The 23,861-nt window shown below is 47.2% G+C and overlaps 1 protein-coding gene, 1 long non-coding RNA gene and 1 other non-coding gene across 27 annotated transcripts in view; all 3 read right to left on the bottom strand.

Annotated features, from left to right (window-relative positions):
- Trrap (transformation/transcription domain-associated protein) overlaps nt 1–17,717 on the bottom strand; it is a 92,042-nt gene extending 74,325 nt beyond the window's left edge. For 20 of the 25 annotated variants that reach the window (XR_377189.4, XR_377190.3, XM_006504781.3 and 17 more), the window contains exons 1-10: nt 17,209–17,717; nt 14,205–14,365; nt 13,797–13,846; nt 8,241–8,351; nt 7,469–7,573; nt 5,387–5,470; nt 3,422–3,478; nt 3,133–3,258; nt 1,389–1,466; nt 1,108–1,196 (exon numbers count right to left, since the gene is read on the bottom strand). Coding sequence is in view for 23 of the 25 variants with exons in the window: in XM_006504781.3 (XP_006504844.1) it covers nt 1,108–1,196; nt 1,389–1,466; nt 3,133–3,258; nt 3,422–3,478; nt 5,387–5,470; nt 7,469–7,573; nt 8,241–8,351; nt 13,797–13,846; nt 14,205–14,304 (800 nt within the window). In the remaining 2 variants the exon portion in view is untranslated. Of the gene's footprint in view, nt 1–1,107; nt 1,197–1,388; nt 1,467–3,132; nt 3,259–3,421; nt 3,479–5,386; nt 5,471–7,468; nt 7,574–8,240; nt 8,352–13,796; nt 13,847–14,204; nt 14,366–16,086; nt 16,681–16,732 lie in introns of those variants that run through there. The other 5 variants (XM_006504782.3, XM_030254015.1, XM_006504783.4 and 2 more) reach the window with 3 other exon arrangements.
- Gm23995 lies at nt 10,901–11,029 on the bottom strand. Its single transcript, XR_003956070.1, has one exon. It is a non-coding gene; the product is annotated as a small nucleolar RNA SNORA70 (small nucleolar RNA).
- Nucleotides 17,718–21,236: 3,519 nt separating the features above from the next.
- Gm38739 lies at nt 21,237–23,839 on the bottom strand. Its single transcript, XR_868688.3, has 3 exons — nt 22,926–23,839; nt 22,408–22,485; nt 21,237–21,656 (listed from the first exon to the last, which is right to left on the bottom strand). It is a non-coding gene; the product is annotated as a predicted gene, 38739 (long non-coding RNA).
- Nucleotides 23,840–23,861: the final 22 nt, after the last annotated feature.

Raw genomic sequence — 23,861 nt, 5'->3', positions numbered from 1 at the left:
ACGCAGTCCACCATCAGTCTTTTAGGTGACTTGGGATTCACCACCTACAGTGACCACTAAGCCTTGAAGGTCCCTCATTTCCATTCAGAGCAGAAGCACATGCAACATAAATGCATCGACTTTATGCAGTTTCAAACCACATGAAAGCCGCCTGGAGAGGCCGGCAGCACTTGGTAAGAGCGCTTGCTGTTACAGAGGACCCAGGCTGTTCCCAGCACCCGTGCTGGACAGCAAGCACACAATCTCCTGAAATTCCAGCTCCAGAGGAACCAGGTGCCCTCCTCTGGCCTCCATGGGCACTGTACTCGAGTGCATGTACCCACACATAGACATGCACACACACACACACACAATCTTTAAAGATGAAATAGGATCACATAGCATGGGAATTCTGAAAAGGTCAACCCCAGCACAGCAGTCCTAACTAATGTGACTCCCTATCACCCCTGCTGCACCATCGGCTTTCCTCAGAGCACCACGTGCTTCCATTTAAGCTCTGGAAACGGCTGGAGAGGCTCACTCCTCAGATGTTCCTCAAGGACCTCACAGCCAGAGGGGCTGCATGGCAAGAGAGTGCATATCCCTAAAGAACACCATGCAGGCAAGAGTGGCTCTAGCTGGCCTGTTCCTCCCAAGCCCTGGAAGTGAAGCACACGGCCAGTTTCCTCCAAACAAACAAAACAAACCAGCCAGGACAAGCAATGGTGACACTGGGGAAGCAACCTACTACAGCATCCTTTCAACTAAGGAGGTAAGAGGCCCATGACACGGCTCAGCAGGCAAAGGGGCCTACACCAAGACTGACCACCTGAGTTCAGTCCCTGGGACCCACAGCTGGAAAGAGACCACCACAGCCCATGCTATGGCATTGGCATGCACATAAACACACACATCCACAGGCACACAGAATAGATAAAACTTAACAGAAAGTGTAAAAAGGAGCTAGCTAGAATGATCATAGCCACCATTACCAGGAGTTTGTAAGTCAAAATGCACATACACTGTAACACTCGTAATTCTCACATCTTAAGAATGGGGGCAACAAGCAATTACTATTTGGACAAAGCACTGTGCCATCAGCTCCATCTCGGTCTGAGGAACGCTTACCTGGCCTGTGTGGATACCTGAATTGCAATGGTATTCATGATCAGGGGCACAAACTCGGCAACAACGTTGTGGATGTTCAGTTTGTACAGCTGGAAGGAAACAGCAGAGTTCAGTGCTTTCATATTCATCTACCACAGGATCATCGGGCGAACCACAGACAGCAGGGTGCAGGTACCACACAGACAGCAGGGTGCAGAGCATGTGGGTTTGTGTCCATCTTTTTGCTGAAGGAAACCAGCCATGTACTTTCACACAAAGAAAGAAAACTTATTCCGTGATACCTGGTACATCAGTACGACAATGATGGGGAGCTCGGCCAGGACTTTCAGTGAGAGCGATCCTCGTGGGATGATGGAATGCTGTGAGATGCAGAGGAGAGGCAGCCATCAGCTCTGTGGCACTGGCAAGTGCCCAGCCAATTCCGCTAAGTGCCACAATGAACAGAGACACTGATTCTCCGTGCAAGCATCTGTGGAGGGTCCACACTAACACAGGAGTGCTACCCCACAGAAGGCAGGATCTTGGGGAAAATCCAAACATTAAAATCACCTAAGAAAGCTAGGGTTTGTGGGTATCTGTGAGTGTAGGAAGCCTGCTTTAGAAACAAGGTCTCCCTATATACCCTTGGCTGACCTCAAGCTTAAGAGTGGTCCTCCTGCCTCTGTATCCCAAATGCTGGAATTATGAGCAGACACCACTAGACCCAATTGTCTGGATTTACAAAGTCTCATTGTGTAACCCAGGCTGGCCTTGAATTCACTATTTAGTCAAGGCAAATTTATAACTCACAGCAATCCCCCTGCTCTGTCATGTACCACGACATCTAGGTGGGGTGTTTTGTTTGTTTTGGTTTTGGGGGTTTTTTTTTGGAGACAGGGTTTCATGTAGGCCAGGCTAGCCTGAAACTCATTGAAAACCAGGCTGGCCTCAAATAGGTCCACCTGCATCTCCTCGAGAGAGCTAGGAATAAAGGGTATGGCCGACCCAGTCTGGCAAGCCATCCAGCTTTTTAAGGCATTTTTTGACTTAACAAGAAAAACTTCAGAATCCAGTTTAGCTGATGGGTTTTATTTAATAGTATTTATGTGCAGAAAAAAAAATGCTTATAGTAAATCCAGGAGGGCAGGACGAGCTTACTAAGGACAGGGCAAATGACCAGTGAGCACTGGACTCGAGGGACACACACAACAGTCAAGACGGCAAAGGATGCCAGCTTTGCTCAAAATTCACACTAGTTCTCCTCGGCACAAGCCAAGGCCTTGCCTCAAACAAGTATGATTGCTAAAAGGCCTTTCTTTAGGCTGGAAACAGGGTCATGTAGCCCAAGCTGGCATCCAACTCCCTATGTAGCTAAGGCTAGCTTTACACTGATCTCACACCTTCCTAGTGCAGGGGTTAGAGGCATGGCCAGCACCCTAGGCCTTCCTGCATGTGGGCGAGCATCCTTCCAGTAGACAGACACACGCCCCTAGCCCCAGACAAACATTCTTTTCTTACTTCAGCCCCAAAAAGGATTCACAGGAAAAGGTCACCACATGTCCCCTACATGACAGGCAACACTCACGTTACCTTTGCAAAGTCCAAGACACAGATTTCCAGATAAAAACAGGGAAAACAAGATCAGGGAAAAACTTTATAAACTTTTACAGAGTCAGGAAACCAGAGTGGGGCTAGAGCACCAACTGGGGATCTCTGGTCCAGAGAACTTCAGTTTCACCTACAGCTTCAGAAGACTTCTGGCAGACCAGAGCCTCTCTGCCCCCATGCCTAGCCTGCTGCCTTTGCCAGCAGGAGACCCCAGGTTTCCTCAGTAGGCTGGTCTTTACAGCCAGACACCATTTGTGCCGAGGCTTCACCCGCATTACCTCAGCAGGACCAGGCTCACGCCTCCAGGTAGGAGAGAGAAAGGAAAATCCAAACGCTCTAAGTTACCTCATTCTTCCCTCTGGCAAATGAGAGGCCACAGATGGGGGAGAGGACAGAGAACTTGACAGCAGAGCTGTCAGCAGGAGGGAGGGCACCCACCGTCCGTGTCTCGCTGTCCTCGCGCTCAGGATTGACCTTCACAGCAACAGTCGTGATCATGCCCACCATTTCAGGGGGAGGCACTGTGTTCTCAGGGATCCCCTGGGGGTTCTCAAAGTAGCGGTTCTACAAAGAAGAACACAATAGGGGCAAACGGTGCATCTTATGGTGGTCAGTACTCCCCATCCTAAAACCCCACCCCTGACACTTGAACTAAACTACCCCAAATTAGGAAAGGTGATAAATGAATAAATATAAGCAGTAAATTCAAACGTAAACAGACACATACCACTACTTTTGGAAGCTCCTTGTAAATCTGTTTCACAAAATCCAAAAAGTGATGAATCTAAACAATAACAAAAAAACCATAAATACTTCATTTATCAGTGGTGGCCCAGCTGATAAAGATTACTTAAGCCTGGCAACCTCACTGACCCCTCAAGACAGGTCAGAGGACAGCTCTGACCGCCACACCTGCACAGGACACATGGCATCTCTACCCCTCCCCCACCCCAAATATTTCTTACAAGATTATTATAAAGCAAAGCAAGTTAGGCAATGGACATAAAAAATGAGGGGAAAGAAAAGAAAAAGAAGACAGACACTGGTAAACAGAAGCTGCCAAAGGATGAAGGTTAAGGAAGGGCCATTATATGCTTGTCAGAAAAGAGTGAACTGAGGTTGGAGAGACACACAGGAACCAGATGGATTCCAGCATCCACCTATCAGGTAGGTCATAGCTGCCTATTCTAACTCCAGTTCTGGAAGATCCAGCATCCTTATTTGACCTCAGATGACACCCATACAACATAATACATATACAGACAAGGCCCATACACATACATATTATTAAAAATAAAATGAATAAGTACACAATGCTTGAGATGGTACAAGAGTACAGATTCTTATACTACCAAGGGACTCAAACCAACAAGAAATCAGAAATCAGCCTGCTAACACCTATGTGAAGCCTGGGATCTATACTTGGACTCAGTAACTGTTGCTGCCAATAAAGCTAATTAAATAACCTGAACCATACACAGAAAATAACTGTCAATAGCCATTGAGAGAGAGAAAAATTCTGAACCTGGGCGTAGTGGCTCACACCTTTAATCCCAGGATTTAAGAGGCAGAGGCCAGCAATGCAAAGCACGTTCCAGGACAGCCAGGGCTACATGGAAAACCCTGTCTCAAAAAACCAAACAAACAGAAGAAAGAGAGAAAGAGAGAAAGAGAGAGAGGGGGAAGGAAGGAAGGAAAGAAAAGAAGATAAACATTGAAAAACTAAATGTCAAGAAAACAAGTCATTAAAACAAGTATCTCAAAAGTATCTCAAGACTGGGGAGTGGCTTGGGGGTGAGGACAGTCCCTGCTCTATCAGAGGACCAGTGTTCAGTTTTCGTGCCCACACCAGGTGGCTTATAAAGCTTCAAGGGATGGGACATCCTCGTCTACACTCAGTGGACAGCTGCACACGTCAGTCACAGGGCCAGGGCGGCTCCCAGAAGCTCCAACTCTGCTGCTAGGCTACAGAGCTCCACCTCCACAACTCCCTTTTATCTTTACCCATAAGAAAATGGCTGGAACGCCGGGTCTATCCCACGAGATGGGAGCTGACCCACGACCCTGGTCAGTTACTGCACTCCAACTACTGAGAAAATGCAGGGAGATATCTGTGCACTCATCCAAACAGAAACGGTAAAGGCAGTGCTCGGATGGAGCGTGGAGTGGGAACGCACTCAAGAGTGCGCTGCGGACTTCAAGACGATGCCTTCCTGTAACTCTGCACAAGACAGGAGCACAGCAAAGTGGGGGGCAAAATTTTTTCAACTCAAGCTCTACTTTCTACCCAGTACTTGTTTAGTCAACTACAGGTAAGGGCCAGCTAGATGACCCCGAAGGTCAAAGTGCTTGCCACCAAGCCGGAGAATCTAAACTTGATTCCTGGAATCAAATGACAGTAAAGAACCAACCACCCCAAGCCACTCTCCTGTACCATGCACGTGCCAGTTCACACATGCGCATGCGCGCGCACACACACACACACACACACACACGCGCACACACACACGCACACACACGCACACACACACACACACACACACACGCACGCACACACACACACGCACGCACACACACGCACACACACACACACGCACACACACACGCACACGCACACGCACACACACGCGCGCACACACAGGCGCGCACACACACACACACACTAAATAAACATATGTGGCGAACAACTCACCTCTTGCGTGATCGGTGGCCTGAACTGTTTGTGCAGCTCAATAATTATTCTTAGACAAATAAGAACATTTTCTTCATTTTCCGTCTTTAAAAAACAAACAAACAAACAAAAACCACAAAAATCAAGTTGTATTTCTCAAGACATTTTAATCTCAAGATTAAGACAAACTGTTAATGGGCATGATGACATAATTGAGAGGCAGAGGCAGGCAGCTCTCCAGTCTGAGACTAACCTGATCTGCATGAGTTTCAGGGCAACCCAGAGTACAGAGTGAGACCCCGTGTCAGAAAACAAAAGCAGTCTAGGCATTTTCTGCAGTTTCTCTTCCACACACCTGAATCAACCAGCTTACATTAAAGCTGCTGAAAATCACAGTTCTAAGGCACAGCTGTGGTGGACAGAAAGCCAAGGCCTTTGTGGACTATTTGACAGCAGCATCCCACCAACATGTTAAGAGTAACTCTGAGATGGAGGAGCTAGCATATGACACAGAGAGAAAGTCACACACGAATCACTGCCACTTCCCCCCTCTTTCTAACATAGGATCTCATGTGGCCGAGACCTGGCCCTCACTACATGTCAAAGGGTACCTTGAACTGAGAGCTGGCTGGGTTAACAGGTGTGCTTCACCTCGCCTGGTTTATACGGCACTCAGGAAGGATTACCCAGGTTTTCAGGCATGCTAGGCAAACACTCTCCCAGCTGAGCTGCATCTCCAGTCCTGAATATTTAATGTTGTTCTGTTTTGAACAGAGCATCATTATGGAGTCCTGGCTGGCCTCAACTCACTGAGCTTTGCCTGCCTCACTCTCCCAAGTGCTGATATCCGACAGTGTTGATATTGTGCTAGCACAACCTGAACTGATACTTTAATGCCTAAATGACATCCTACCTGAAACAAACAACAAAACCTGGTTCACTGCTTGGAGATACAGGTTGCCCATTCCTGATCCGAAAACTCCAAACCTGAACTGTTCAAAACCCTAAACCTTTTGAGTACCTGACAAGATACCACTACTAGGAAAGTCTATGCCTGACTTCATGTAATGGCTCTAAGTTAAAACAAACTCAGACACAGTAAAAACATGGCATAAAATTACCTTCAAGCTATCTACAGAAGGGACCAATAATAAAACTCCACATTTAGACTGAGGTTGTAGCCCTAGCAAAACCTGCTATGTATATGCAGATATTCCAAAACTCAAAATAAAATAAAAATCCCAAACACCCCCATTTCCATGTTATGAGGTAAGGAGTTATCAACCCATGCTGCAGAAAGACCACGAAAAGAACACCCAGCTACGAAGCATCCACTGTGGACTGGACAGGTGCTACATGTAAGCCAATGCTATGCTCTTTGAGAATGGACCAGCCAGCCATTCTACCCTCGAGGTCAGAGCCTCAGAGACCTTAGATAACGTGGCCGCAGTGGTCAGCCAGCACTGGCAGGGCTGAAGAAAGAACCCAAGCCTGTCCCTAACAAGCGCATCTTTCCAAGGGCCCGAGGCTCAACGGGACTATGAACATGTCAAGACAGGAGAAAGCAAAACGATCAACAAATGCTTTCACCTAAACATCTAAGGCCTTCCTGGGCAAAGTAGCACATGTCTTTAACCCCACCACTCAGAAGGCAGAGGTAGGCCAACCTGGTCTACTCAGCAAGTTCCAGACAGGTCAATGTTACATAGTGAGACCTTGTCTCAAAAAAAAAAAAAAAAAAAAGGAGCCAGGTGTCTTGGTATAAACTTTCAACTTTAAATCTCAGTACCCAGGAAGCAGAAGCTGGTGGATCTCTGTAAGTTCAAGGTCTGTCTAGTCTACATAGAGAGGAGTTCCAGACCAGCCTGAGCTACATTGTGAGACCCTGTCTGGAAAAAAAAAAAAAAAAGAGAAAAACAAAACAAAAATCTTCAACTAAGTAGTCTTTCTAAATTAAACAAAAATGAAAGAAAAAGAGACATTAAGAAGAATTTCACTCATTTAATTAGATCTTTGGTGAGGTGTGGACTATTACTGAATTTTAAGAAAAAAAAATCATGCAATGTTTTAAATACAGCTATTAAGAGAATTGTCAAAGCTTACCTCTAAAAACCGAAACATGACAGACAGAACGTTTTTCGTATGAGGACGCAGATGCTCATTGGTTGGAATCCTGTGGAGTATCTCAAGTACCAGCTTCCGTAGTTGCTGCCAGAGACACACACACGCGGAAAAGTCAAACACAGACGCTCCAGCCTCACTGTGTAGCTGTTACAACTGAACATGAACTTTCAGTTTTTACAAGAACTGTTCATGTAGGTACCGGTACCCTAGGAGGCCAGAGCTACCAGGCTTGGCTGGCACTAGTTACAGGCAGTTTTGGCCTGGGTGTTGGGAGCGGAGCTCTGGCCCTCTGTGAGAACAGTACCTAAGACTCCTAACCGCTGAGTCATCTCTGCAGCCAAACTTAACTTTTTTATTAATTTACTACCTGTGGGCACATGTGCATCACGGAGCATGTGTAGAGAGGCTGGTGGACACCTTGAAGGAGTCACTTCTTCCCTTCTGTCATGTGAGCCTCATCAGATTCAACTCAGGCCCTCAGGCTCAGTGGCCAGCACCTTTTCCTGCTGAGCCATCTCACCAGCCCTCCTTTGTGCCTAGTGAAGCCAGTCTGCATATCCACACATCCCTAGTTGGCAGATGCAAGTGAACTCAGCCCACAGAAAAGGTGGGTGGCTGCCCCACTGATGAAACTTCTTTCATTCTCTCCTGCATCTTTCAGTCTTTGGTTTTATATTGTTTTGATTCATATTTGCTTCTGCTCATTGGTGTGGTTTTTTTTTTTTTTAAACCATTCCCATTAACAGATTACCTGGGCTGGCTTCTCCTGAAGAAACTGGACTTCTCCATCTTGGAGAAAGGTAAGAAATCGAGGGATGATGTGTTCCAGGAATGTAGAATACTGAGGAGATGACGTGACATTCTAGTTGGCAATTAAAAAAAGGAAAGGCACAGTAAGTTTTATGCATATTTTCATTTTAAACTCACATAATAAGCTCAAAAGAAAACAAACATAAGGGTCTTTCTGCTTTTGTGTTTAATTTGAACTTGTGTCTGCATGAGGTTTTATGTGCACCACAGGCATCCACGTTTCCAAGGAGACCACAAGAGAACATGGGATCCCGTGGACCTGGAGCTGCAAGCCACTGTGACTGGACAGCTCTTTGCAAGAGCTGTCAACTCTCTTAACCACTGAGACGTCCCTGCATTTCCAGAGCTCACAGCGATCCTTAATTCTTTCGGATGCTTCCAAGATAACATCAGATTTAGTAGATTAAGATTTGAAATCTAATAAAGAAAATTAAGTTCTTAAATTACTGTTAAAATCAGATATGGCAGGGGTAAAGTTAAGCTTGCCTGCCTTTCTCTTCCTGTGGGACCATGGGTTCCCAGCCCCATGGCAGGTAGCTCACAACTGCCTGTAACTCCAGCTTGAAGGGGATTCAATGTCCTGTCCTGGAATCCAGATACCCATACATGTGGTGTGCGCGCACACACTTACACACGCTCAACGTGGACATGCTGAGCATTTGCCTAGCAGGCCTGAGGTTCTGGGTTCAATTCCCAGCACGACACATACACAGTTGCTTGAATTCCTCCCACGTTCAGCACAGCACAATTCACAAGAGCCAAGAAATAGAAACAACAGAAGTGTCCGTCAAATAATGATTGGTCCAAGAAAATGTGATATATAAATACAGTGGAATACTACTCTCAACCATGAAAAAGAACGTGACCCCGTCCTGTTTTTTAGGAAATTAACTGAAATGTGCCACACATCAAGCTAAGCGCCACAGCCTCACTCGTGGGTACTCTTAAAGGCTGACCTCATACAAGCCGAATAGAAAGTGGTGTCTGAGACTGGGGAGATTGTGGAGTCAAGACAGAGAAGGCTGTTCCGAGGGAGCAACAGTTCTGAGGGAATATTGCTGCAGGGTGGGGTGACTGTCAATAACCTCTGAAACAACTAAGCTCGGCACTTGGGCAGTAGAGGCAAAGGTACTGCTATGAGTTCGTGGTCAGCCTAGTCTATACAGAGAGTTCCAGGACAGTCAGAGATATATAGAGCAATCCTGTCTCGGAATAAATAAATAAATAAATAAATAATAGTAATAATAAGCTAGAAGGATTCTATTTTCTCCATAAGGATCAGAGTGCCACCTGGCACATCACTCTATACATACGTCACTTTAAAATGCATTTGGGGTTGGTAAGGTGGTGCAGTGGTTGCAGAGCTTTCCACCCCACCATAAGCCAAGTTCCATTCCTGTGGCCCACATGGTAGGAGAGAACTCTCCTGCAAATTATCTTCCAAGTACACATATAAATGTAATTTAAACCAAAAAATGAGCAAATACATTTAAGCAAAGAAAAAAAAACACCAACGCTCTAGACTATACTGAACACTCAAGGCTGACCTCCAAGACAGTTAGCACAGAGTACAGTGGAACATGTGTGTAACCTAGCAGAAGGACGAGGTAGGACCGTGAGTTAGAAGAATGTCTTTGCTACAAAGCCAGACACTGTCTCAAAAAGGAAAAAAAAAACAAAAACAAAAAAACCACATAGGCCTTCACTTAGAAGAAACACTAGCCTTTTATTTTAAAACAGTAAATCATTAGGCAAGAACAATGGTAAACTCCTTTAATCCCAGTACTGGAGACTCAGAGGCAAGCAGATCTCTTGAGTTTCTGGCCAGCCCCCTCTATATCCTGAGTTACAGTCTAGCCAGGATCTCAAAAAAGACTGTAAAGCAGCCATTATAAAAGTTAGTGCACACATAATGATGGACCACATTTGAGAAAGGTCCTGTAAAATCCTAAAGGAGCCTGAAAAAAGTCCTATCTATCACCTGATGGTGTCACAGCTTCACAGCATCAGGTAGAATGCTCTCTGTCTTTGTGAGGCGCCAGCAAGTCCATTGTGCCTCTCAGATAAAAGTATTGCCCACACCATTGTGTGTACTGTTTAAAACCCAAGAGCAAACAACCTCACTGTGGTTTCTGTATTAACTCCACCTTTCTTTTTCAGCTTTTTAAAAAAGACATACTAGCTGAGCTTCATTACCACACATGGTTTGGTGGGGTGTAGAACTCACGGAGGAGGAAGCCGTCAGATATGCAGGGCCTGACATCTGCCAGGCAACAACTGTGGACAAGTGTGAATATACCTGAGCAGCCATGGGACGAGCCGCCTCTCAGCCACCCTATCCTTCAAGTTCCTCTGCATTAACCATGGTAAAGCCCCACTGTTATGAGTGTGGGTCTTCTGTTGGCCAGAGGACTCAAGCTTGCCTCTACACCAGGCCACATCCACAAGTTCCTTCTGCAACTTGGTGCAGATGGACAGAATGACCTGGCCAGCTTGAACTCTGGCCACCGAGCCCTGGGCCTTCCCAAAGGCACTCTGCAATCTTCCTGGAACCCAGGCTGGGGACAGCACTGAAACTGGAGACAGGATTATCTGCAAGAAAACTGCCTTCAAAGTCCCTCAGGGCAACCACCTAAGCAACAGGCAGCCTATTCTCAAGGAGGCAGCTGCTTCCAGCTTTGCACTCCACATTGCCACCACAAAAGGAATTTTCTGCTTAACTGGCTGCAGACTTTTTCAATTTTTAAGACAGAGTCTGATGATGTTGCCCTACTATGGTCAACAGGCACATGTCACCAAGCATGCTGTCATTGAGTGTAAACATTACTTAAATGTCACTTCCGGTCAAACAGTTTGCTGTTACACGTGGGCAGTAGCCTCAAACGTTTTGTGCTTACTACGATTTGTTTCTATTAAGAGGCAGGCTGGTGAGACAACTCATCAGGTGAAGGGGCTAGCCGCTGAGCAGCCACCTTCCAGGGACCCCCACCGTGAGGGAGAACTGACGCCCCCTTGTCTCTGGCCTCTGTATGCGCCGGGCATGCACATAAACACACAGGTACAAACTCTAAGTTTTTTAAGATGCTACGTTGACTAACCGACCTATCCCATCTATGTCTGTGTGAATACATGCAATGATGTCCAAATAACAAGACTGCCAAGTGGCACGACTCTCAGAATGTACCCCTACCTTTACATGCACGGCTGTTCAAAGAGTAAAGCAAACAAAGGACGTGCTGTGTGAGCAGTTGGGAAGTAGGCAGAGAAACAAAATTCAAGAGCACAGTGAAAACCTACAACTAAAAGTGACTTGGAAAACACACAAAAAAGTAAACCGAGGGGCTGGTGAGATGGCTCAGTGGGTAAGAGCACCCGACTGCTCTTCTGAAGGTCCCGAGTTCAAATCCCAGCAACAACATGGTGGCTCATAACCATCCGTAATGAGATCTGACACCCTCTTACGGAGTGTCTGAAGACAGCTACAGTGTACTTACATATAATAAATAAATAAATCTTTTAAAAAAAAATTAAACCGAAAATTTAAAGGTAGTTTGGAGATAATAGTATCCCTAAAGACAGACCCTCCTAAAGAGAGAGAGGGATGGATGGTTCAGCGGTTAAGAAAGCTTGTTACTCTTGCAGGGACCTGGGCTGACTTTCCTATACCCACATGGCTTCTCCCAGCACCTTTAACTCCACAAACTCCACTTCCTTCCCGGGGGTTGACGCCCTCCTCTGGCCTCCGCAGGCACTGCATGTATGTGGTGCACGTACAGACACACACTCAGGCCTTCATACACATACACAGACAATGAAAAGTCTTTATCTTTTTTTTTTTCCAAAAATCAGTATTTTTCCAGTTAAAAAACAAGTCAAAGACCATTTGCAAACAGAGTCTGAGGGATCAGTGAGATAATGTAAAATCATAGAAATACAAGAAACTCAGAAAGGAATGATTGCTCTTTCAAGGTCACCGACATCTTAAGTTCTTAAAACCAGAAATGACAGGCAACCCGTTATGTCGGATGAGCTAACATCTGAACATAATGAATCACAAGGTAAACTTGAATGTATCCCAGTGAAAACATGTAACAAAGCCAACATTCCAAAACACATCCTTGAGCCTCTTCACCAGGAAGATGGGCAGAACTGTGTACAAAGTTTCAAACTCCTTTGCACTGATGCCTTAGGGCGTGGTAAACGGCTCAGCGGTAAAGACTGTTTATGGCCAAGCCTGAGGAAGAATCCACACTGTGGAAGGTGAATTGTTCTCAGCTTGCCCAAACATACACATACAAGTAAAAAATAGATTTAGAAAAAATACAGACTTCTTTCCAAACCCTTTCACACTATAGCCCAGGCTGGTGTTGAATAATTCCTGCCAATCCCCCTGCTGTAGTTTTCCCACTCTGGGATTACAGGAGTATGCCAGGACAGGACAGCCTTTATTATCAATGACCTCTATCTTAGTCAGGGTTTCTATTCCTGCACAAAAATCATGATCAAGAAGCAAGTGGGGGAGGAAAGGGTTTATTCAGCTTACATTTCCATATTTCTGTTCATCACCAAAGGAAGTCAGGACTGGAACTCAAGCAGGTCAGGAAGCAGGAGCTGATGCAGAGGCCATGGAGGGATGTTCTTTACTGGCTTACTTCCCCTGGCTTGCTCAGCCTGCTCTCTTATAGAACCAAGACTACCAGCCCAGAGATGGTCCCACCCACAAGGGGCCTTTCCCCCTTGATCACTAATTGAGAAAATGCCTTACAGTTGGATCTCATGGAGGCATTTCCTCAACTGAAGCTCCTTTCTCTGTGATAACTCCAGCTGTGTCAAGTTGACACAAAACCAGCCAGTACAACCTCTGAGTCAGAAACAAAATAGACTTGACAGGGCTGGAGAGACGGAAGTGCTTGCCACATGAGCCTGAAGATACCCAGAGTCTACGTAAGGGTGAAGGGGAAGCAGAAAGCCAATACCTCACGGGCAGCACAGTGCTTCTGGGCTCCCCTCTCCAAATGCACCAATGCATAACAATGATACATAGAACTGACAGAAGTCTGACAACAGGGCTGGCAGGATGACTCAGCAGGTCAAGCTGTCACCAAATACACATGACAACCTGAGTTCAATACTCAGAAGCCACGTAAAGGCAGGAGAGTGCCACTTCACAACGCTGGCGCAACTTCTATGTAAACACTGTGGTAGTATGTACACACACACATCTTATACAGCAACAATAATAAAAATACATTTGTAAAAACATTGACAGCAAGGACAGGAGAAAGCATGGATAACAGAGGAAATTGCAGGGCTGTTGAAATGTCCAGAGTTCAATCCCCAGGCCCACAACGATGGAAGGAAAGAGCAGACTCCCTCAGATTGTCCTGTGACAAGCACACAGCGCCTATGGCATGTGTCAGCACGTACACAGACCTAAAATAAGTATAATTTAAACAAAAACAGAAGAGAGGGAGGGGTGGGGTGGGGATGCTCATACCTCAAAGTTCTCGCTGACTTCCTGCATCATTTTCAACTTCGTTTCATCAGCTGTAAATAGTAAAACAGTCAGCTCATTGAAACTGCCTTAGGGAGGCTTCAAAAATCACTGGATTTAGGGACTGAAGAGAAGCAATCAGATCTTATCAGTTTGACTGTCACAGCCCAGAAGATGGCACAGGGCTAGGTCCCTACCACCAGTCACACACATCCATCCTCCCAGACTCACGTGTGCATGCACAGACAAGGACACACATACACACAGGCAATCTGGCACACACACTTGTGCCTCTCTGTGGCTCCAGCAGTATTGTTCATCATTGTGCTTCTCCACAAGGTAGACGGGGAGACCAAGGACAAACACTAAGGTTTGCTCTTCCTCTCAGTGTGCAAAAAAGGACAGACTCACGTGTATTCACATCCGTGAGAGCTGCCACAAACTGAAGGTATTTCTTCATCAGAGTGGTTTGGTCGACCACCGTGGCCCCCTGGGTTGCAACGAACGCCATCTTTCTTCTGAGTTTGTGTTTTTCTCAAGCCTGAGCTGCCAAGTCCATGAGTTTATCCAGCCTGTGAAGAGAGACATCCCGTCAGCAGCTGGCAGGGACATGGGGAGCTTGTAACCTGTGAAATATTTTACCTCAGTACTTTCTAAAATTACATTCATATTTTCATTGTGTTTGGGGGGGGGGGGAGGTTCCTGTGCCTTAATAGATGTATTGAGGTCAGAGGAATCACACAGAGGTCCAGGGACTCGAACTCAGGTCATCAGGGCTGGTGATTGGAACCGAAACCTGCTGAGCTGTTCCACTGCCCAAGCTCTAAAGGATTTGCGGAAATCACTGTTTTCTGTGGGTTGTTTTTGTTGTGGACAGTGTGTCCAAATGCACTGTTTCAACATCATTCTCTTCAACATGGAAGCTTTTCTTTCCCGTTACATAGCCTTCTTTCAACAAACCAGGAGATCGCAAACGTTTTGTACAACGAGCTGTGCAGAATGGAGGGAGAGCTGGGGCTATAGCTCAGTGGAGAGAGGGTTTGCCTAGCATGTTTATGAAGCCTTGACCTTGATTCCCAGCCCTGCATAAAGCGGAGTAATCCCACAACCTCTCCAGCACGGGAGAAGTACAGATGGGGGCCTGGGACACATAAGACACTATCTCCAAAGTGTCATGGAGGAGGTGGGGGGAGCCACACAGGAAATGTTTGAATCTTTGTAGTTGTGCAATGTCTACCCAGTTCCCCAGCACTCAGGAAGGAGTCACTAACACATAAATGAATGACAACAGCGGTGTTCAAAAAACAAAAAAACAAAACAAAAAGGAGGGCTTAAGGACACCTTTTGCATAATCTGAATTCATCATGAAATACTACTCTTCTTCAATACTCCCCCCATCCCACCCCAACCAGTTTAAGAAAATATAAAACCAGCTAAGCATGGGGGCAAATGGTTTTAATCCCAGCACGCAGGGGACAAGAGGCCAGCCTGTTGTACATAGTGAATTTTAGGCTAGTCAGGGTTACCTGAGACCTTGGGAAAATATACACACTACATCATGGTAGAGCCTTGTCCTGGGTTTTATCCCCCAGTATTGTATAAATAATAAACTATTCTCCTAAGCATTACCTCAAAGACTGTGGATCTTATCTACAGTCGAGGCACAAAACACAAAGCATGCTTTTTATCATTACATTTTCTTAACTGGGGTGGAAGAAGGTGTGTGCCACACAGCACATGAGGAAGTCAGGGGACCACTTGTGGGACGTCTGTTCCTTCCATCCACCGTGTGGGTCTCAGGGATTGAACTCGGGTCATCGGGCTTGGCAGCAAGCAACCTTTACCCACTGAACCAACTCACCGGCCCCAAAGCATACTTTAAAAGCACCACAGTGACTTGGAAAACAGGAACGTTGACTCCTGGCTCATAAGGTAAAGCGCTTGGAGCCAAACCTGGAGACCTATCTTGATATGTGACCACAGGGTGGAGGGGGAGAACTGAGTCCCACAGGCTGACCTCTTAGCTCCACATGCATGCCGAACACACATACACAAACAAGCAAATGCTTAAAAAATAAAAAGCTGAGTGTGCCAGTGCACGCCTTTAACCCCAGGACTCTGTGGATCTCTGTGAGTTCTAGACCAGCCAGGCCTACATAATACCAGAGACCCTGTTCCTAGGGAGAGAAGAGAAAAGCTAAGGATACTATCAGCCTTGCTACCGTGACTTGGCAAACTCTTGCTTTTCCTATCAGAGTTCCTCCTTCAAACACTGGAGGTCCCTCATACTCACCGACTATTAACTAGACTCAGGGTCAAGGCATTCTTAAGAACAAAACAGAAGCCCTAATCCTGGCCAAACTTTTTATCTAGCTTTTCTGCTGTGGAGGCGGTGTTGTGTAGCTCGGGTAGGAGGAGCAGGCTGATGTAGATGTACGGTTGGCCTTGATTGTTGAGCTTCCAGCCCCGACCCCTGACAGGCCTGTGTACCATCACCCCAGGGCTAGGAGGTTCTGGGGAATCGAACCCAGGGTTTGGTGTGCTAGGGGGACACTCTACCCTCTGAGCTATAGCCCAATCATCTGCGCAAACTTTTGCGACACTTAATCTCCTTTTTATAAGCCACTCAGTAAAAGTGCCACTTCCGAGCTCCCACCCGATCCTCCCAGGGACCAGGCCTAGCTTCTCCCTGGGCCAAGAACCTGAAAGCAGGGGGCTACCCTATCCGCCTGTGGATTCTGGAAGGAGGTTCTGAGCTTTTCGAGAGGATATGGATTCAGGCCTGGATGCCCTCGAGCCCACGGAGTCCCCACCCAGGTAAGGAAAAGGCAAACGGCCCCACAGCCCGCCGTCCTCCATCGGGTCCGCCCCGCCCACGACGCCCGGCTGGCTGGACAACGCGCCTCCGGGCCGCCAGGGGGCGCCGTAGCCGCCGCTACCTTCACTCTCAGCGTCTGGCCCAGAGAGCCAGGAGCCTGCGTGGAGGCCCGCAGATGCCAGGATGGCTTTGGTGGGGTGCCGCAGCCCCCTCGACTCCTCACTCAATCCCTTCGCGTCGCAAACGGCCTTCGGGTTCCCTCCTTTTGTCGCCGATCCTTCCCGGGACTCTCAGCGACTGCCCCCCAGCAGGCCGCTGAGCTACGGCAAGCGCCGAGGGCCAACCTCCGCGGCCGCTAGCGCTGCGCGTCCCTCCATCCGCTCCAGCGCAGCCCGGCGCCGCGGAGGACTAAATGCTGCAGTGTGGCTGATCTAGTTTAGGAGGGCTCCTGGGGGGCCGGAAGGACCTCGGTCAAGCAGGGACAGCCTTCTCCACTTCTCCGTGGAGCCGTCGTGCTGCACCGACTCTCTCCCACGCCTGAGACACGCACGCGCGTGCATCTCCCGGGACCGTTCACCCGCCCTCCCTTGCGCTTACCGGGACCTGCCGACTAGCCCCCAGCATCCGGGCCCGAGTCCCCAAGAACTCTCGCCGCCGACGCCGCTGCTGCTCCTCGCTCAGTCCCGCCCCGGCTTAAAGCCGCGGCGTCCGCCCACCAGAACTAAGCTCGGGCGCACCGCCCCCAAGTGGGTGCGGCCTGGGCGGGCAGCGGGGCAGGGAGGGGCGGTCTGCCGCCTTGGGTGGGCGTGCTGTCCTTTTAAATCATCGCCTGGGTGACCTATCTGCTGAGCACCTAGGCCGGTGGGGCTCTGGGCTGCTGCAGCTTCAAGATTCGTCATCGCCTCCACACCCAACCCCGTGTCCCTTTTCCTCGCAGGAACCAGACTGAAGGGTGATTGACACCCGAAATACCTCTCCAGTTGGTTCACTGTGTGTGTGTGTGTGTGTGTGTGTGTGTGTGTGTGTGTGTGTGTGTGTGTGTATGTGTGGCCTTCAGGGCTGGACTTCCTTCCCTGAGATTTTATTTTTCCTCTTCCAGCAATGCTGGGTGTTGAACTTAGGGCTTCACATCCACTAGGCCAGCTGTGTGTGTGTGTGTGTGTGTGTGTGTGTGTGTGTGTATGTGTGGCCTTCAGGGCTGGACTTCCTTCCCTGAGATTTTATTTTTCCTCTTCCAGCAATGCTGGGTGTTGAACTTAGGGCTTCACATCCACTAGGCCAGCGCTCTATTGCTGATCAGCCGCCTGAGAGTGAAGTAGTTCCTGCAAGACTTTAATCACAGCACTGGGGGGGGGGGGGGGGGGGGGGGCCGGGGGGGGGGAGGCAGGCGGATTTCTGAGTTCGAGACCAGCCTGGGATAGGGGCAGATAGACTGACATCCAGTTGGCTTAAAGGCAAACTCGGGTGTTATGCTGCTAGGTCACCCTGAGACAACTACATTTGTCCCGCTTGTAGCTGATGCCCTCCCTTCAAGACAAAATTGGAAGGTGACAGACCTCAAGCCAAGCCAGAGCGGTGAAGAAACGTGGTGGGGAGTAGGGGTATCCTGTGATACCCAGATGAGGACGAAGGTCTTTCTTTGAAAGGGACAACTCAGCCGGGTGTGGTGGCTCACGCCTTTAATCCCAGCACTCGGGAGGCAGAGGCAGGCGGATCTCTGAGTTCGAGGTCAACCTGGTCTACAGAGTGAGTTCCAGGATAGCCGGGGCTACACAGAGAAACCCTGTCTCGAAAAACCAAAAAAACAAAAAACAAACAAACAAACAAACAAAAAAAACCGAAAGGGACAACTCTATCAATTCTACACTACCGAGTAGGTTCTGTGACAACCACTAACAGTGAAGTGAGCTCGGTAACCATAGTTACCCGGTTTTGATGAACACTGTGTAAGCGATGGCCTAAACCCCACTACCTCCCGCCTCCTTGTATTTATATCCTGCAACTTCCTGTTCCTGATCTGAAAGCTTGAAGCACCAGGGTCTTAGTGTTCTGATCCTAAATTGATACATTTTCGCACTCGGCAATAAACAGATTTCACTGGCCCTGCAAAATAACCTTGGAGGGAAGACGGCAGAGAGAAAGCACGCTCCTGTATTGTTTATTGTTGCCACAGAAGAATTAGCAGTAGCTGAAACGCTGGGAATGTGGGAAATTGTTTCTAATGACATTTTCCCCCCTCTTTCCTGCAAGAAATAGTCTGTTTGCCAATAAAGCTTACGCTGGGCCATCACGACCTCCAAAAGTAGCAGGTCCGAAGTTTGAGAAAGACTTAAAACAGGGATCAAACCAGTACCCTGGGAGCTGTTTTTGTTTTGTTTGGAAGATTTAAAAAAAAAAAAAAAAAGGCAAGATAAATAAGACAGGTGAGATTGCTCAGTAGATTACTCTCTGGGTTGTAGTCCAGCGGGTAGAATGTCTAGCACACAGGAAGCCCTGGGTTTCCTTCTGCACGTGCTCTTAACTATAATCTCAATACTCGGTAGGCAAAGTGTTGCATGCAGTGTCTTCACTCGGTTAACTTGATTCATGTTAATGTTTATCCCCATTACTGCTGTGGAGTAGAACTAAGAAGCCCGTGTGAAGGGAGGAGAATAACTGACTGTGCAAAGTCCCCTGATGTGCACAGGGGTGCCCAGGCACGCTTACACACTCAGGGATCATTAACACACTTAGTAATAATAAACACATTTTACAAAAGGAAAACATGTCCAGCGTGGTGGTGCACACTCTTAATGCCAGCTCTTGGGAGGATCTCTGAATTTGAGGCCAACTTGATCTGCCTAGTAAGAAAGACAGGAAAAAAGAAAGAAAAGAGAAGAAGCAAATATCTTTTGATACATTTCGGCATTTAACTAATTAATTGCGTATCATACACACCCATGATTGGTTTTAGCTCTATCATTGACAAAATCAGCCCTTCCCTTTTGGCATAGTTGTATCAGGGTATTCAAATTGGTTAGGGGTTACTTGTTTGTCCCCTGAGTTCCAGGTTAGGGACGGGGTCAACCTCATCCCTTTTAGGTAAATTAGATTAAGTCTCTCTGCTTTAAATCCTATGAAAGCACCAGACATGGTGGGGCATGCCTTTAGTCCCAGCACCCAGGAGGCAGAGGCATGTGGATCTCTGTGAGTTCAAGGCCAGCCTAGTCTACAAAGCGAGTCCAGGACAGCCAGGATTTTGTTACACAGGGGAATCCTGTGTGGAGGGAGTGGGGAGGAATCCTTCAAAACCTGTACAGCGCATCCAAAGTGACTTCTGTCCCTACTGGCCTGCCTGCTTGCCAAACCGGCCAGCTCACCTTTCTGGTGCTGCTAGGGTCTTGTGCTCGGCAACCACCAATACTGCCCCTGTCTCAGTTCTTTCGAAGCTCATCTGCCTGTTTGGAACATGCTCCCCTGAAGGACACCAAGTCCTACTTACTCAACTCGGGTATCACTGGTTGCAGTGGTCCTTGGAGCACTGAAAAAGCCCTGGACTTCATTCTCAATTTGGGCTTGCCTGCAGTCTCTGTAGGTAGGTGAAGGGCTGCAAGGCAGTTAGCTACTTCCCTCTGGGCAGGATGTGTTTACCCCCAAAGCTACATTGGAGTAGAAATTTAGAGGCCCAGTAGCCTTTGCACTCAGAAAGGAAAAAATGCTGTGACACCCAAGTTTGCGATAATGTTTTTTTAATATATGTTACTTTTAATTCTTTTAATTTTTTTAAAGATTTATTTGTTTATTTTTATGTATATTAGTACATTGTAGCTGTCTTCAGACACACCAGAAGAGATACTATTACATACAGATGGTACCAGAAGAGGGCATCAGATCCCATTACAGATGGTTGCGAGCCACCATGTGGTTGCTGGGAATTGAACTCAGGACCTCTGGAAGAGCAGTCAGTGCTCTTACCCACTGAGCCGTCTCTCCAGCTCCTCTTTTAATTTTTTTAAACTTTACCTAGAGTTTATTCTTTTTTATTAATTAATTTATTTATTTATTTATTTTACATCCCAATCGCTGCCCACTCCTCCCGGTTCTCCCCCCACCGTACAGTCTGGCTACCTTGTCTGGCCTCAGTGGGAGAAGATACACCTATCCCTGCAGAGACCTGTTGTGCCAGAGTGGGGCGGATACGATGGGGGAGTTTTCAGAGAAGAGGAGGGATTTAGAGGCATACATATCCGCTGGTCCTCACTTCCTCTGTGACATTTCCATTAAAGGACAATGTGTGGTTGTGTCATTTGTGAGGAGAAAAAAGATGCAGGAGCCTCAGGAGTATCCCCAGATTTTTAGGGACCTAGACTCAGGTTGAACAGGCTTTTTATGGGTTCTACAAGAAGAAGAATGTCAGCTGGGCATGGTGGCACACGCCTTAATCCCAGCACTCAGGAGGCAGAGGCAGGCGAATTTCTGAGTTCGAGGCCAGCCTGGTCTACAAAGTGAGTTCCAGGACAGCAAGGGCTACACAGAGAAACCCTGTCTCGAAAAACCAAAGAAGAAGGAGGAGGAGGAGGAAGAAGAGGAGGAGGAAGAAGAAGAAGAAGAAGAAGAAGAAGAAGAAGAAGAAGAAGAAGAAGAAGAAGAAGAAGAAGAAGAAGAAGAAGAAGAAGAAGAAGAAGAAGAAGAAGAAGAAGGATGTCAGTATCCACCAGTTTGTGATGAAATAGATTTGGAGACTTTTTTTTGAGACAGAATCCCACTGTGTGGCCCTGATTGTCCTAGAGCTCACCCTGTAGATCAAGCTAGCCTCAAACGCAGAGGTTGGCCTGCCTCTGTCTCCCGAGTGGAGTGCTGGGATTAAAGGGGCGTGCCATAACAATCAGTTGGTTAGAAAAACAAACAAATGAACAAATTATTGAGACTTACTGGTAAGATGCCACAGCAAGACCCCACAACCTGTAGAAGTCAGTTCTTTCCTTCTATCATATGGGCCCCAGAGATGGAATTTGGTTGTCAGGTTCAGCCATGGTGACCTTTACCCACTGTTCTGTCTTGCTGCCCTGAGTTGGAGATTTTGTTAAAGTTTTTTTTGTTGTTGTTGTTGTCGGTTTTTTTTTTTTTTAATGTACGTTGTGTTTTTATCTGTATGAGGGTGTCAGATCACTGGGAACTGGAGTTACAGACAGTTGTGAGCTGCCATGGGTGCTGGGAATTGAACCTGGGTCTTTTGGAAGAGTAGTCAATGCTCTTAACCACTGAGCCATCTCCCCAGCCCCTTGTTAAAAATATTTTAATATAGGCTTAGTACTATAGAAAAAGAGAGGTGGTTAGAAGAAAAAAATACGTATCTGTGTGGGAGTATGTGCTTCCTAAAGGAGAGCCATACAAAGTAGGGTATAACCAAGTGTGTGTCTAGACTCCTTGGGGAGAATAAGCAATTAATTTTCTTAGCATTAGCCATATCTACCATTTGGGTGGCTCTCATCTCAAAAGATTGATAGTATGAGCTAGAGAATCAACTGTCTGTAACTCCTCTTCCAAGGGACTCAATACCCTCTTCTGGCCTCTGTGGATGCCTGGAACTCAGGTATGCAACCACATGGTGGCTCACAATCATCTATAATGGGATCTGATGCCCTCTTCTGATGTGTCTGAAGACTGTGACAGTGTGCATTAGATGAATAAACCTTGTTTAAAATATCTTAAGTTTTTTACTAATGTTCATGTGTGTGATCATATATAAATATACACGATCTATATACAGATATGTAGGAATTCTTGCTTCTCTCCTAAGATGAGAGAATTCCTTACCCCTTCTTATGTTGCCAAGATTGTCGCTGCCTCTCCATCTTGCTTCAGTAGGAATATGAACCCTGAGGTGTCTGCCATCTGTGACCAAAAGGGATACAATTATACCAGCTTGCTAGCACCAGCAGACAGAATACCCTGCTTTCAAAAGGTCATAATGAACAAAAATCGGTGAAGGGGGTCAACAAGATGAGTTGGCAGGCTTGCAGCCCAGCCTCAGGACCCAAGTTTAATCCCTGAGACCCAAGTAGTAGAGGGGGAAACACTTCTCCTGCAGGTCATCTTCTGACCTCCACACATTCACCATAGCATGCATTCAACTCCACACATATACATACACACATGTACAGAGCTAGGTAGATGGATAAATAAGCATGAGCTGTCTACTGCGCAGAAAAATTAAATTAGCCCAAACAGGCCACTGCTAAAATGAATGAGGTTCTATTAGCCATAACCTATATTCTATCGCTGGGTCTGCTGAGCTTAGCAGTCGTTATTTTTATCAGAGAAGCTGCAACTACCTGCTGGTGACCTCCAAGACTTGTTTGTTGTTGAGGTTCCCTCATGGAAGAAGAATCGGAAAGATCACTCTCTGGACTCTCCTTTGTTCTCTCAGCTGCTCCCTCCTGAACCTCTCAGCCAGCTGTATGCAACTCTGCCCTCATTGTCTGTGGGCTCTGTGGCCCTGGGAAGTACTACAGTCTATAGATTGTAGAAGGTTAACAGAAGCTGGGGTGGGGAAGGGGTTGAGGGGGAACCGACCCCATGCAAAGAAAAACTTTGTCTGGACCTTGGTAGGAGGGAGGGGCCTGGTCGACCTCCTAAGAAGAAAATTATACAACGGCTACAAAGTGAGTTCTGGGCCAGCCTTAGATATGCAACAGAAAACCTGTCACAAGAAGCAAAAAAACAAAAAAACAAAAAACAAAATTAGTCAACAACAGCTAAGTCTGTGCATATATCCCCGAGGAACTGTGGATAGTTTGAATGTAGATGTTCTGGAAGTACAAAATGTATACCAAGTAGTGAAAATTTAGGACAGCGAAAGAGATTAAGGGCTAGGGAGAAGGCTTGGTGGGTTGTTTGCTGCGCTAGCTTTAGGACCTGAGTTCGAATCACAGCAACCTATGTAAAAGGCAAGCGGCGTGGTGAGCATCTGAGGCCCCGGCGCTGGGAGGGAATGGAGGTAGGCAGATTCCCGGGGCTCCTTGATCGTCGGTCTGTTAACTTGGTGAGCTAAAGGTTCAGTGAAGAGACCTTATCTCTGGAAAGATGGCTCTGGGACCTACGGAAGCACGATGCTTGGAGGGAGCATGCGCACCTGGTGAGGTAAGGATGGCCTCTGTGATCCCTAGAGGGGAGGGACTCTCGGGGAGGGCTGTGTGGGCGGAGGTGGCTGCAGGCGGGGACAGGCGAGCGCTGCGTCTCCACGCACAACCAGACGGAGCCGCCACTGC

The sequence above is a fragment of the Mus musculus genome, chromosome 5 (assembly GCF_000001635.26).
Source record: "Mus musculus strain C57BL/6J chromosome 5, GRCm38.p6 C57BL/6J".
In the NCBI taxonomy this organism is placed as follows: Eukaryota; Metazoa; Chordata; class Mammalia; order Rodentia; family Muridae; genus Mus; species Mus musculus.
The sequence above is the reverse complement of the archived record's forward strand: the minus strand, read 5'-3'. Positions and strand labels throughout refer to the sequence as shown.